This window comes from Macrobrachium rosenbergii, chromosome 48 (genome assembly GCF_040412425.1).
Source record: "Macrobrachium rosenbergii isolate ZJJX-2024 chromosome 48, ASM4041242v1, whole genome shotgun sequence".
NCBI lineage: Eukaryota > Metazoa > Arthropoda > Malacostraca > Decapoda > Palaemonidae > Macrobrachium > Macrobrachium rosenbergii.
The window spans coordinates 72,641,927-72,657,347 of NC_089788.1; the positions used below are offsets into that span (position 1 = coordinate 72,641,927).

Sequence of the window (15,421 nt, forward strand, 5' to 3'; positions counted from 1 at the left end):
ATCGCCCACGAGAAGAGAATTCCAACAATGCAGATGTTCGTTAAAAAAAGACTTCTAATTAATTTTTTTAATGGCGATATTTTGTTATGAAAATAACAAGGTGAAATAAATTGTTGTTTTTTCTCTCTCTCTTTCGACGGAATTCTTTTGCAGGGTGATTCGGAACAGTTTCGTGAAACAAGTTGACAAAAGAATATTATATTGATTGATTGATTGGTTTTTTATTAGATGGCGTTGCAACAAACGGCGAAGATCATCGACGTCAGAAATAGATATTTGTTAAATTAAACAGAATGCAGAAACCTATTCCATAAAACCTGGAGGTACATAAGAGTCATTAGAAAATTGAAATCACATAACGTGAACCACTTGAAATCTCATTTTATTGCACAAAGTCACAGTGATCTTCAAAATTCCTTTCATCGTTGTGTTTTTTTAAGACTTTATTTACAAAATCGCCGTATTTCCTGTTACTTGATAGTGTTTCACGATATACGTCAAAATCCCTTTTGTCATTATATTTTTATAAAATTGTATTTATGTAAAATTGCTCTTACTCCCTGTTACTAGATAGCGCTTACGGTGTACATCAGAATTCCTTTTATCGATGTTTTTTATATAAAACTGTATTTATATAAAATTGCTTGCACTCCCCGCTTACTAGATAGTGTTTGATGTACGTCAAAATTCCATTTATTGTTGTGCTTTTATAAAAACTGTATTTATATAAAATTCCTTGCACTCCCTCGGTTACAAGATAGTTTTCACGACGTACGTCAAACTTTCTTTTTATTTCTTTTATCATTGTATTTTTATAAAACTATTAATATAAAATTATCTGCACTCTCTCGTTTACTAGATATTGCTCACGGTGTGCGTCAAACCTCCTTTTATCATTATATTTTTATAAAACTGTGTTTATATAAAATTGCTTGCAGCCCCTCTGTTAACTGAACCCGGCAGACAGCGTTCGCGATGTACAGCGGAATGTACGTACAATTTCCTTCCTTTCCGTTGCACCGTTATGTACCTCGTTTTCCACACGCGTCACTCCCCCTAATTGATTAGGCCTTGGAGTACCTTAAACGGGACATAATGTCCTCTTCATAAAGCGGATTAATCATAATGAGCCCGGCAAAATGAGGATTAATGAGACAGCGAAATGGGTAGACTAATTTGAAATATATTTGTGTATCTCATCTCTGACAAGAATGTTGCGAGAGGTTTTAATTTTGAGAGGCGTGGCTCCTCCCCCTCTGGGATATAGGGTACGTTTGTTTTATGTTGATGAGAGGACGTTGAAAGTTTACCTGTGTGTGTGTTGTGTGTGTGTGTGTGCGATGGTTTTCAATTCCGTAGGAATCTAATCCGCAGTGGGGTTAGTGCCGTCAGTGCACCCCACGCGGTGCACTGTAGGCATTACTTAAAGGTTCTTTGCACCGTCCCTTCGGCACCTAGTTGCAACCCCTTTCAGTCCTTTTACTGTACCTCCATTCATATGCTATCTTCCATCTTGCTTTTCCCAACCCTCTTCTAACATTTGTTCCATAATGCAACTGCGAGGTTTTCCTCCTGTTACACCTTTTAAACATCTTACTCTCAGATTTTCCTTTCAGTGCTGAATGACCCTATGGGTCCCAGGGCTTGGCCTTCGTCCTAAATTGTAAATTGTATGGGAATCTGTTTGTTTTTATTCCATACTATGACGTAACAATAATGCATTTAAATGTAAAATGATTTATGGCCTTATGTATCAGAATTTTAATGGGTATCCACAGTAACCATGGAATCTCTCTTCCTGACTGTAAAAGCTAAACCTTAATTTTTGCCTGCCCTGTGCCCATGTTTATGTGGGTACGTTGGCTTTGTGTGTATGTGTGTGTGTAGGTGTACGTGTATATATATGTGTGTGATGGTTTTCAATTCTGGACCTGACTTCTGCAACCAACTGAGGTCCCCAGATGGAAATTAATCGTCTGTAATCTGTATTTTTTATTATATTTTTAATTTTTTTCTCTATTATTCTCCATATAATTACTGTCATTACCATTATTATGAATTCTATTGTTTCTACTTCTTCAGCAACTGTGTGAATACTGCCGATAATTATTTTTATCATGTTACCTTATGTATCTAGATTGTGTGTATGTATTTGTATATTTCATGCATATGGCCCTGAGCCGCAGTAAAATTATTATTATTATTATTATTATTATTATTATTATTATTATTATTATTATTATTATTATTATTATTATTATTATTATTATGCTTTTGTGTCCCATACTAGGCTACAACAGTAACTTATTTAAATCCAATGATTTATGGACTTAAAAGCAACAGAATTTGAACGATTTTTCACAATATCACGGAACGCGTCCCCCCTCCCTTTAAAAAGCTGAACCTACCTTCTACCTTATTCCGAAGGACCATCGGGCGACGCCAGCACCATGGTAGGGAACACCTCAAGAGTCCCCCGCCTCATCCTCCTCATAATGACCCTCACAGGAGCCGCCCTTCTCGTCCTCAACATCGCCATCATTGCCTGCTTCGTCAGAAGAAGGACTATGAATAGGAACGCCTCGGGTGAGTGACCATCCTTTTGTGTTTGAATTGGCGGGGAACGTGAGAGCAGCGAGTCAATATCATTGTCTTTGATGTTTCCTTTTCAGGCCCCGGTCGTGGTGAGAGAGAGAGAGAGAGAGAGAGAGAGAGAGAGAGAGAGAGAGAGAGAGAGAGAGAGAGAGAGTGTGTAGTTAGTTTGCTTGTTTCTTCTTTGGGCGCTTGCAATCATGGAACGCGTTGCGAGGCTTCATGATTTTGGGGTATTTTTTTTTTTTTCAGGAGAATTTCAAATGATCGTTTGCGTCCTTTTGTTTGTTGATAGATTTCCCCGGCTTGTTTTGTTATTATTATTATTATTATTATTATTATTATTATTATTATTATTATTATTATTATTATTATTATTATTACTATTATTATTATTATTATTCAGAAGATGTGGAACAGATCTAAAGGCCTCATTGACTTGAAATTCATGCTTCCAAAGAATATGATGTGCATATTATTATTATTATTATTATTATTATTATTATTATTATTATTATTATTACTCAGAAGATATGGAACAAATCTCAAAGGGACCATTGACATGAAATTCATGCTTCCAAAGAATATGATGTACATGTTATTATTATTATTATTATTATTATTATTATTATTATTATTATTATTATTATTATTATTATTATTATTCAGAAGATAAACCCCTTCTTCATATGGAACAAGCCTAAAGGGGCCACTGACTTGCCTTTAAAGCTTCCAAAGAGAAGGATGTACATTTGTTATTATTATTATTATTATTATTATTATTATTATTATTATTATTATTATTATTATTTTTATTATTATTATTATTATTATTATTATTCAGAAGATAAACTTCTTCTTCTTATGAAAAAGTCTAAAGGTGCCATTGACGTGAAAATCAAGCTTCTAAAGAATGTGGTCTTATTATTATTATTATTATTATTATTATTATTATTATTATTATTATTATTATTATTATTGCTGAACAAACCTAAAGGGGCCATTGACTTGAAGTTAAAGCTTCCAAAGAATAGTTTCTTCATTTTTATTATTATTATTATTATTATTATTATTATTATTATTATTATTATTATTATTATTATTATTGAACAAACTTAAAGGGGCCATCGACTTGACTTTAAGGCTTCCAAAGAATATGGTCTTCATTTATTATTATTATTATTATTATTATTATTATTATTATTATTATTATTATTATTATTATTATTATTATTATTACTGAACAAACCTAAAGGGTCCATTGACTTGACTTTAAAACATGCAAAGAATATCGCGTTCATTTTTGGATGTCATCCTCAACGACCAGTAAAATCCTTTTCTGTGTTTTCGAGGAAACAGGATTTCCGTTTCACTTCCCTACTTAACGAAACTCCCGCACGGGAAAAATAATGAATGCTACATAAATCCGCCGAGATTTTTTTTTCCCGAGCAGAGCTGACAAAAGAGAAGGCGTAAGAGGATTTCGCCGTTCTCAATCCCCTCGATAACTAATGGACTTATTGGACGTCGGGGATTAACAATCAGCTGGTATCTGTCATGGATTAAATCTCCGGATTTGGCGATTTCACTCGTAACTACCAATAACACCGCATATGGTTAAGTCATCCAAAGCTTTAAAGGGAATGAAGTGCCTGTCACGAGGCTTCCAAGGCTATTTCGCCCCGTTATGAAACTCAGATTCCCATTACTTTTCTTTTTTATTTTCGGTAGTTTAGCTCTGTAAGGAAACACGGCCTTCCTTTTTGGCATTTATTTGATATTCATCGTTTCCTGCCGTTGGAGATATCAGTAGATTGTACCCTCTCTTTCTGGGTTTCAAATCGATACTGCATTATATATCTTTTACTTTCATTGACAGTTTTCAAATCTGCTCCTGCGAGGGTTATTTTTGTCTTTGCCGTGTCGTCTATTAATACATTCTTTTCGTGGGGGACTACATTGCTTTTATGTAAAGCAGAATTTGGGGAGGGTCCTTTTGCTGCCACGGTGTTAAGGTCTGTAACGTTCTAAACGTTTTTCGGGGAAATATATACGTTTTTAAGGGGAAATATCAATACCGATTCCCGTTCAGGTATTGGATGTTGTCGGCGTTTTCAGAATTCGAAGTTTATGGCAATACTTTTTTTTTTATTTTGGGGAATTCATTGAGTAGGCAATCGCATTCTATAGAATTTTTTCTCTGATTTGGTCGAGTGCTTTCACAGCGCGTGGTTTTGTATGGGCTTTAAATCTCCCGAAATGAAATTCAGCTTACGTCGGACCACGACGGAAAATTAAAAAAGGGAGGATTTACATTTACGGTCTTTCGTTTTTAATTGTTTTCAAATTGCCGATGAGATTGTGTGTGTGTGTGTTTTGTGTAATGCTTTGTCTGCATTCTGTTATATTTTCTTAGCCATAGTTCCATTGCATATTTATGATTGTTTTAATAAACTCTCAGTGTTTCATCTTGATTTTGATGGGGCATTAAAAAGGATTTACTTTTACGTAAAAGGTCTTTCATCTTTAACTTTCAAACTGTGGATGGGATTCTGTGTGTGTTTTGTAATGTTTTGTCTGCTTTATGTTATATTTTCTTAGCCATAGTTCCATTGTATATTTACGCTTATTTTAATAAACTCTCAATGTTTCATCTTAATTTTGATAATGCATTAAAATTTGAGGATTTACATTTACAATCTCCTATTTTCAATTGTTTCAAAACTTGGGATTGGATTCTATGTGTACTGATGCTTCCTCTGCATTCTCCTATTTTATTTCCTGAGTCATACTTCCATTGTAATTGTTTATATGACTATTATAAACAACTCTTCATAAACCCTCAATGTTTCATCTTAATTTTGATAATGCATTAAAATTTGAGGATTTACATTTACAATCTCCCATTTTCGATTGTTTCAAAACTTGGGATTAGATTGTATGTGTACTGATGCTTCCTCTGCATTCTCCTATTTTATTTCCTGAGTCATACTTCCACTGTAATTGTTTATATGCCTATCATAAACAACTCTCCATTGCTTCATCTTAATTTTAGTAATGCATGGAATCACTGATGGTCTCTTACTGTTGTAGCATCCTCGTCAACAAAGACCGTGGCGTTGGATGCCTACGGTGCCACCCCAGCATCGACTCCTGGCACTAATCATAATGAGGTTCTCCTTTCGCTAACTACTATCAATGCCAACAATCTCACTTCTACACCACCCGGATGCAAGGTACGTCTCTCTCTCTCTCTCTCTCTCTCTCTCTCTCTCTCTCTCTCTCTCTCTCTCTCTCTCTCTCTCTCTCTCTCTCTACAGTTTCTTGCTCATTCTTCTATATTATTCTATCTTTATAATATTCTGTCTGTATTTTAGTTAGTTGTGTGTCTTTTTCTCTCTCTCTCTCTCTCTCTCTCTCTCTCTCTCTCTCTCTCTCTCTCTCTCTCTCTCTCTACTATTTCTTGCTCATTCCCCCATAATATTCTATCTCTATCTTTAGTTAGTGAGTGTTTGTGTGTCTTTTCTCTCTCTCTCTCTCTCTCTCTCTCTCTCTCTCTCTCTCTCTCTCTCTCTCTCTCTCAATTTCTTGCTCATTCCCCTCTATCTCTATCTTTAGTTAGTGTGTGTGTGTATCTTCTCTCTCTCTCTCTCTCTCTCTCTCTCTCTCTCTCTCTCTCTCTCTCTCTCTCTCTCTCTCTCTCCTGCTATTTCTTGCTCATTCCCCTATAATATTCTATCTCTATCTTTAGTTAGTGTGTTTGTATCCTCTCTCTCTCTCTCTCTCTCTCTCTCTCTCTCTCTCTCTCTCTCTCTCTCTCTCTCTCTACTATTTCTTCTCTATCTCTCTCTCTCTCTCTCTCTCTCTCTCTCTCTCTCTCTCTCTCTCTCTCTCTCTCTCTCTCTCTCTCTCTCTCTCTCTCTCTCTCTCTCTCTCTCTCTCTACCTACTATTTCTTGCTCATTCCCCTATAATATTCTATCTCTATCTTTAGTTAGTGTGTGTGTATCTTCTCTCTCTCTCTCTCTATAATATCTCTCTCTCTCTCTCTCTCTCTCTCTCTCTCTCTCTCTCTCTCTCTCTCTCTCTCTCTCTCTCTCTCTCTCATTCTCTTCTCTCTCTCCCATTTCTTTCATTCCCTATATTATTCTATCCCTATCTTTAGTTAGTGTGCTTGTATCTTTTCTCTCTCTCTCTCTCTCTCTCTCTCTCTCAGTGATAGTGGTCAAATAGTTTCTTTCTTACATTTATGTAGACTATTCTTTGATGTTGATTTTATTTGATTTCTCTGTAACTTTGTATTGAAATAAGATAGTTGGGACTTTTTTATGTTATAATTGAGGAACCTGGCTCTCGATTTTCTAAGATTGTTATACTTTCTCAGTTAATACATTGCTTTACATACCCCGTGTTCTTTATATGGTAAAAAACTATTTTCACAGTTGACAGAGTTTTAATTACTGAATAAAGACAAATATTTTGAAGGATAATACCACATCCTTGCAAAGTTATCAAGTTTCATTTTTTTAAACACTGGACATATCTGTAGTTTTTGCAAGATTTCAGTGTTTTTATTCCCTTTCGATATTGGTGTATTTACTAGTCGTTAGTTTATCATTTTTGATTATTCATTGTTTTCCATCTCTTTTGGACGTACATACATGATATATTGACGAATGAATCGTAATTTTCTTTATAATTCGCAAGTTTGTTTTACTCTGATTACATATTTTTGAATAGTTTTGATTCCTGTGTCTTACTTGTTGTCGCCTCACTTTTTAAATCTTATTCAGATAATACCCATATAAATATATTTTACTTTCCGTGGTTTTATTTTATGAAAACTTCAAGTTGTAATCTCTCATGTCTCATGCAAATGAAGCAGAAAATTCCGGAAACAAAACGACTGTTGATTGGGAATTATTACAATTTTTTCCTCCTTTCATCTCTGTCAGTCGAAAGTATCCTCATGTTTTCGTTTCCATTCACCAGGATGAAGAGCAGACAAATGTGGACGAATGCGACAGGGCACTGATGGTCACCCCCAACATTTCCAACTCCAGGACTCACCTCAACACCCTCCAGAATGGCGGCGTGACCAGATCCAACAGCTCCAACTCGCGTAATGGCTCTTTGCTAGTCCGCAACAACAGTCTGAACCCCCAAAACAGCGGCACGCAGAACCAGAACGGTGGAATTCCCTCGCAGCAACAGCAACAACAGCAGCTGATTGGCAGCAATGGCTCTCCCTCTGGCGGGAGCCCCTTGCCCCAGAATGGCAGACTCTTGAACCCAGACAGCAAGAGTACTATCCAGCCTCCGACGAACCCCGAAGTCTGCTCTTTGAATTCGAGCACCTACGACTCCCAGCCACCTATGCAGCCACTCCAGAGGAAGAACTCGGCAACTTACCCCTCAGACGACCAGATATCCCTAGCTTCTTACCACAGCAACCACTCTCGCACTTACTCCCAAGGCTATGTCCGTCCGTTACCCCCTGCCGGTTGCCCACACCATCCACCAAGACCCCAACAACCACCCTCTTACCAGCCGAGTCAGCAGCTCTATCAGCAGCAAGACCCGCAGCACCAGACTATCCAAGGACCCCCAGCTTACAGTAGCCTGAATCCTTCAGGACTCTATAGTCTCAGCAGTGAATATTACGATGCACGATGTAACCAGTCTTCCTTTTCATCAGGTGAGATGGGTGGAGCAAGGTAAAGATTCCAAGAATTTTCAGACGAAATGATGCATTTGACGTTTACCCTTTTTAATTTAGTTCTGCTGTAGAAGTGAATAATAAAACATGGCAGATTTACCTCTGTAGATACATTATACTCTTGTTCATTGAATTTTGATTTTTAGGTACCCCCATGGGTTATGCTACTCTTGGACCTCGTAGTCGCAGACCACAGCCATCGCAGTTTGCGACTCTTCAGAGGCCCCGGTCCTCCCGCGCCCAAAATCATAGCTTGAGTCATGTCCGCCAAGGAGGAAGTTTCGATGGAGAATGTTGTCAGCAACAGCGCCCGCAAGAGGAGGAAGGGGACCGTCTCAGCCTGTCAGTGTGTGGATCTCCCTCTGATCCCCGCCAGGCACAGCAGGACAACCCTCGCAGGAGCAGCTTCCACGGGCCACTTCGCAGAGAATCTCCACATTTTGATCCTGCAAGGCAGATGCAACACATGCGCCTCCAACAGCATCAGCAGCAGCACCAGCAAGCACAACAGCAGCAGCAGCAGCTGCAGCCACTCCACCAACAGCAGCAACAACAGCAGCAGGACAGCAACGGAACCTCAGGGTATAACAAAAGACACCACCAAGAGGTGTCCAGAGGCAGCATGGTTAATCTGGGAAGGGACAGTAACGAAACGGTTGGCCCTAATTTACTGACCCAAGGAAATGCTAACGGATCTCACAGGGACCTGACCATGTCAGATGGAAACCAGAGTCCTTCCAGGGGAAGTCCTGTGAGGAAAGGAAGCATTCACACTCCTACAGACTCGGTTTCAGGACGGCCTCGATTTCCACACGATTACGTTCGTCAAGGATCCACCAAATCAAGGAGTTCATCTCGCGGGGCTAAAGACCAGCAGTTAAATGATGCCATGAGTGATAAAAATCAAAGATAAATTGCATTCGGATTTGGACCACAAGCAGGTAACCTTTCAGTTGGTATACTAACAATTAATACTGTAACAGGATACTAATTACTAAGAGCTACTGTATTTCTTTAGCTACGATTACTGTGTTATACTGTACTAAAATTAGATACAACAGCTCAGACAACCTCAAGGGTGCAGGTATTTGGTAGTTTAATTGTATTACTAACCGTTGCTTTTGGTTGAAATGTAGTAGTAAACTAACATTCTTGATTGCATGGCCATACACAGAGAAGTTTTGTATTATAATTTCACTTATGGCATTCATTGATATTTATCCCTAATGTCCGGTCAAGGATCAAGTTTTTTGTACATTTTAGCAGCCATATTTCCCATATTCACAAGTCGAGAGAACACTGAGGACTGAATCAGTCAAAGAGGAATGTGTTTGATGCAGCATTTTTGTTGCTCTTTATGAAAAAAAGTGGGAAATCAATTGAATAATTTTATCCCTAATGATCACTGTCAATTCCACTTTTAATCATTATATAGCAAGACATAGCATTAGGCCTTTCAATACTGGGGAACAGAGTAGAAAAATACTGTGGTTAATATTCTGAGAAAATCACCTACGGATATATATACTCTGTGATAAAATCAAACATTTTACTATTTTCAGTAAACCAATATTCGTGTGCCGTGAAGATCAGAAAGAGTAAAAATGTTATATGTATATATATATATATATATATTATATATATGTATACAATATATATATATATATATATATATATATATATATATATATATATATATATATATATAATATATATATATATATATATATATATATATATATATATATATATATATATATATATATATATATATATATATATATATATATATAAAGAGCCCATTAAAACACCAAAATGTGGAAAATAAAGGCTATATTTCAGAGGCCAAACTGTCTCTCTCATCAGGCAAATATTTGCTGAGGAGAGAGACAGTTTGGCCTCTGAAATACAGCCTTTATTTTCCACATTTTGTCATTTTTATGGGCTCCTTATGTTTGATGGAATTCTGTTTTAACAGAAAATATTTCACAGTCATATATATATATATATATATATATATATATATATATATATATATATATATATATATATATATATATATATATATATATATATATATATATACTACACTACCAAACATCGGAGGTTTTCTCTTCTAACATCACCATATTCAATGAAGTATGGTCGTCCGAATTATGTATTATGTACCTCCTTTTGCATAATAGGTTGGCATGAAGCCCTAATGGATTTCTTAGCGTTGCAAAGGTCGCCTTTTTGGGAGACTTAAGTTAGCGATCGTATGTCATTGCCTAATTCACAGAAATATGTCTTGGCATTTTTTCCCCAAATGAGTAGTAATTTATTTGGATGATTGTTTGTATAAAAATTTCAATTAGAATGCATGCTTGTGTATGTATGTATATATATATATATATATATATATATATATATATATATATATATATATATATATATATATATATATATATATATATATATATATATATACATATATGTATATGTAATATATAACATATATATGTATATATATTATATATGTGTATGCATAATGAGTGTGCTCAAATGCTTCAAATATACACCCACATAGAGGGTGTATTGCAGCTGTGTTTAAGCAGTGCAAAAATCTCGTAAATTGGAATCAGAGACTGACTGATTGGTTTATGGTTGCTCAAAATGGCGTAACAACATCTTAGGTTATTAACACAAAACCCCCATTTTCTGTGGTTACATGTAAATGAATCTCCGGGAGTTATTAATCACACAAAAAAAAAAAAACTTTGAAACGAGACGCATTAACCGGATTTCACAATTGTATTGTGTTCAGTATACTGACCTTCTCCCAGTGAAATCTGTTGTTGCCTCTTTATGGCGATGGGAAATGCTTGTGTACGCATGCGCACTCGACTTCTGAGTTGGATTTTCTTTGAACTAATGCTATGGCCTTCGCGTGTGTGTGTGTATGGTATTCCCTTAAGCTTCTCTCGGTTGTCTAGGTTTAGGATATAACTTTTAATCAGATGGTTTCCTCATGTCTATGGTAGGTGACTTCTGGCCCTGTGAGGTTGGAGAGGCGTGACTTTTAGGGAAAAAACAAACTCGAGAACTTATTTTGCTGTGATACTCGGATATGAAACAAGGTCTATAGGCTATAAACATTTTGGAAAAGGTTTCTTTTTTTTTTTTTTTTGCTGGAAAGTATCTTTGAAATACAGGGAAGGGATATGTCTGTCAAATGCTTCAAGAAGTTTTACTTTTCTTTTTTTTTTTAGATTTTCCTGATTTTGGAAACGAAGCACAAGTCACTCCAGCCTGCCTTTTCCCAGGCTGCTAAATTCGGTTGCTTTGGCATATAAATGTTAAGAGGAACGTTCTGCTGAAATATACGTAATATCGTTGCTTATACAGCGTTGAGTTTGTGGTAACTCAACTCATCTGTAAGGTTATTCATTTGGAATACCTTCACTTGACAAAGGACAGTTAGGAGCAGGGACATTGTCAATACATTTCCATCACTGGTCAATGTTTAAGATCTCGTTGACAGCAGAGGAGAATAATGACTAATAAGCTATTCAGTAGTGTCCTGTTTTCACATTGCTCCAACGTTAATTCCCCTCCTAGTGACCACATGTATACGGAGCTTCTGCTTTCCATGTCACAGTTTTCCAGAAGTGTCATTAAAGGGACCTTAGATTCCAAGCCCTTGCCTGAGAACGCCTGCCAACCCTGTATTTCATAAATACTGCGTTACACTGTACGATTACCCACCGTAGCTTTTAGCGTAAGGGAGAGCTGTTGTTATCATAACCTGTCCATTTGTCGTTTATTTGTGATAGGAACCAGCAATTGCTACTTTCATATCATTAGCTTAGACATAAGCCCATATGTACATAGCGCACGTCTGATTGATATCAACTCTGTACTGTCACCGCAAGCGATTTGTGTGTGTGTTTTTATTTTAGCCATTTCAGATCCTGTTGAGATATGGGAAGAGGGCATTTAGAGCCTCTAAAATAATGTGGACACCTTGGAGACATTGGATGCAATTGGAATATCTCACCAAACGTTTGGTCTCGCTAAGAAATTTGTGTATTTCAACCGTGTCATAATGATGGCCTTGTTCATACCTGCCTTTCATTATGATTATTATTATTATTATTATTATTATTATTATTATTATTATTATTATTATTATTATTATTATTATTATTATTATTATATATTAGGTCATCTTTTAGCAGATGTCAGCCTTGGGGAAAAGAGAATAAGAAGAATTGAAAGGAGTTTATATAAAATCAAGTCCACTGATGCTGCCATTCTTATTATTATTATTATTATTATTATTATTATTATTATTATTATTATTATTATTATTATTATTATTATTCGGCCAGCTCTTAGCAGATGTCAGCCTTGAGGAAAAGAGAATAGTAAGAAGAATTAAAAGACATTGTATAAAATCAGTTTCAATGTTGCTACCATTATTTTCATGAGAACATATTATTATTATTATTATTATTATTATTATTATTATTATTATTACTTTTTAACATGAGAACTTAATCAAGCTCATCTACGGTTGGCTAAATTATAAAATGATGAGTATTTAACAAAAATAATTTTTTGTTGAACACAACTTGGTCCACATTTACTCTCAATCATTGTAGGTGTGGTAGTGGAGTATTGGGATTGGAGTTTGGGTTTGGGGGGGGGGCGAGGGGGGAGGTTAGGAATTACATGGAATTCGCTGGTATTTATGACAGTCATTAATATATGTACCTCATATTTTCAATCTCGATTCAATCTAGATTTACGCTGGAATAGAAGGAAACACGTACGCCATGTTGCTGAATAATTAATCATGACTTTTTTTTACCACTTTACAACCAGCATATATGCAAGAAATATAGCTTTTGTATTAACTGAATTATGAAATAATGTGTGAAAAAATAGTTTCTATATCAACTAAAATTAAAACATAGCTTCTATATTATCTAAATTATGAAATAATACATTAAAAAAATTGCTTCTATATCAATTAAAATTTAAAAATAGCTTCCATATTAACTAAATTATGAAATAATAAATAAAAAAATAGCTTCTTTATTAACTGAAATAAATAAAAAATAGCTTCTATATTAACTAAATTATGAAATAATAAATGGAAAAACTAGCTTTTATATTAACTGAAATAAATTTTAAAAAATAGCTTCTATATTAACAAAATCATGAAATAATACATTAAAAAAAACCGAACCATGAATTGGAACCACGACAACTAATGAGGTGAATAACTGTACTTTCAACTTCGGACTTTCATTTCTCCCTTCCGTTTCATACGATACATACACTGCCCCGCCGAATCAACGTCGCATTTATTAAAATGTAATATGGAACGTGTAGCATGGAAAGCAAATTTACAAACTAGCACCGTGCTGTTTGTACATCAGATGCGCGCTTGTTTTCGCGAATTTATGAGGTCCTCTCGCCCCCGTAATGTATTTTAATATTCTTTTTTTTTTACTTTGCATTGCAAGGGGAAATTAGTATTTCGTTTTTCATAGTGAAACAAAAGCTATTCTTTAGTTTTTTTTGTGTGTGTTTTACTTAGATAATTCATGGGTATATTAAAACGAATTTTAAATTTTGTATTTTATTAATGTATTAATTTATATTTTAATATTCTTTTTTCCACTCCGTTTCAAGGCAAAACTATTATTTAATTTTGCATTGTAAAAGGAAAATTATTCTTTAGTTTTGTATTTTGTGTTTCAGTTACATATTTCATGGGTATATTACAACAGGTATACGAATTTTAAATCTATAACATTATTCAGTGTGTTAATAATTTCTGTTTTAATATTCTTTTTCTCCACCTAGCTTCAAAGTCAAACTATCATTTTGTTTTTCATTGTAAAACAAAACTGTTCTTTAATTTTGAATTTTTTTTCCACTTAGCTTCAAGGTAAAACTTTTATTTAATTTTTCACTGTAAAACGAAAAGTATTCTTTAACTTTGTATTTTGTTTCACGTACATATTTCATGGATATATTGAAACAGGTATACGAATTTTAAATCTTTGAATTTTATTAATGGGTTCATGATTTTTATTTTAATATTCTTGTTCTCCACTTAGCTTCAAGGTCAAACTATCATTTTGTTTTTCATGTAAGACTAAAACGAAAACAGGTATACGAATTTTAGCTCCTTAAGATTTATTTATGTATTAATATTTTTTATACCGAAAAACCAATGTAATTGTTTATTATTTTTTGTAAGAAAATATTTTTATCCTCGCAATTAATATTAACTTTATTATCGCAAGTCATCCATAAGATCTCACACTAGAAAGTGTTTTATATAAATTAAAGCAGACCAGTTTATCCATTGCGTCAAAATACACAGATCTCCCAAGGTACTAGAATGCGACATGAACATGTATGGAAAGCACTTACGCATATACGCATTTATGACCACACGAAATGGCTAAGTTTGCGGAGACTTTGCGTTTGTCTTGCGTTCGCGGGAACGTCACGTGACCTTTGTGAATATTGTACATAAGTAGCGTGAGTCTACATAAGTAGCGTGAGTCACTTTTGCTGACTCACAGACTCTGTACTGGCAGTTAGCGTCTGCAGGAGAAAGTAGCGAGGTGTGTTTGTGTGTGTGTGTGTGTGTATGTGTGTTTGTGTCCGAATTGCTTTAAGATTTCGACGGTATACCAACAGCATTCGGAACTGCGTGAGAGATGTCATTTATACTTTGTGGTTACGTTTAACTACTGCGAGGCTAATGTGCTCATCCCAGCTGCTTAAGGTTGGGCTGAGTTTAATAAGACGAATGGCCACAAGCGGCTTGAGATGCCTGTCTGTCTCTGTGACGTGACAACACGAAAACAGAAGACAGTCGGCCAAAGTCGGTTTTTATAATCAAAGAGGAGGCGTGGCCGTAGAAAGAAATCGATGTTCCATGTACATAAAAGAAGCATTACTCACTATTCCCTACTGTTTACTGTGTGTTGTTTATCTTGTTACACTCGTAAGAAAGTAAAGCATCGCCCTTTTGATGTGGTGGTCTTCCGCTTTCTCCCGCGATTCCAGGTGCAGAGAGAGAGAGAGAGAGAGAGAGAGA

The 15,421-nt window shown here is 35.4% G+C and overlaps 1 protein-coding gene across 1 annotated transcript in view; it reads left to right on the top strand.

Moving 5' to 3' along the window:
- The window catches only part of LOC136831526 (nephrin-like), a 509,843-nt gene extending 500,488 nt beyond the window's left edge, over positions 1 to 9,355 (top strand). Inside the window, exons 22-25 of the mRNA XM_067092095.1 lie at positions 2,428 to 2,586; positions 5,686 to 5,828; positions 7,584 to 8,289; positions 8,457 to 9,355. Of these exons, the coding sequence (XP_066948196.1) occupies positions 2,428 to 2,586; positions 5,686 to 5,828; positions 7,584 to 8,289; positions 8,457 to 9,223 (1,775 nt within the window). The 3' untranslated portion in view covers positions 9,224 to 9,355. The remainder of the gene's footprint in view (positions 1 to 2,427; positions 2,587 to 5,685; positions 5,829 to 7,583; positions 8,290 to 8,456) is intronic.
- Positions 9,356 to 15,421: the final 6,066 nt, after the last annotated feature.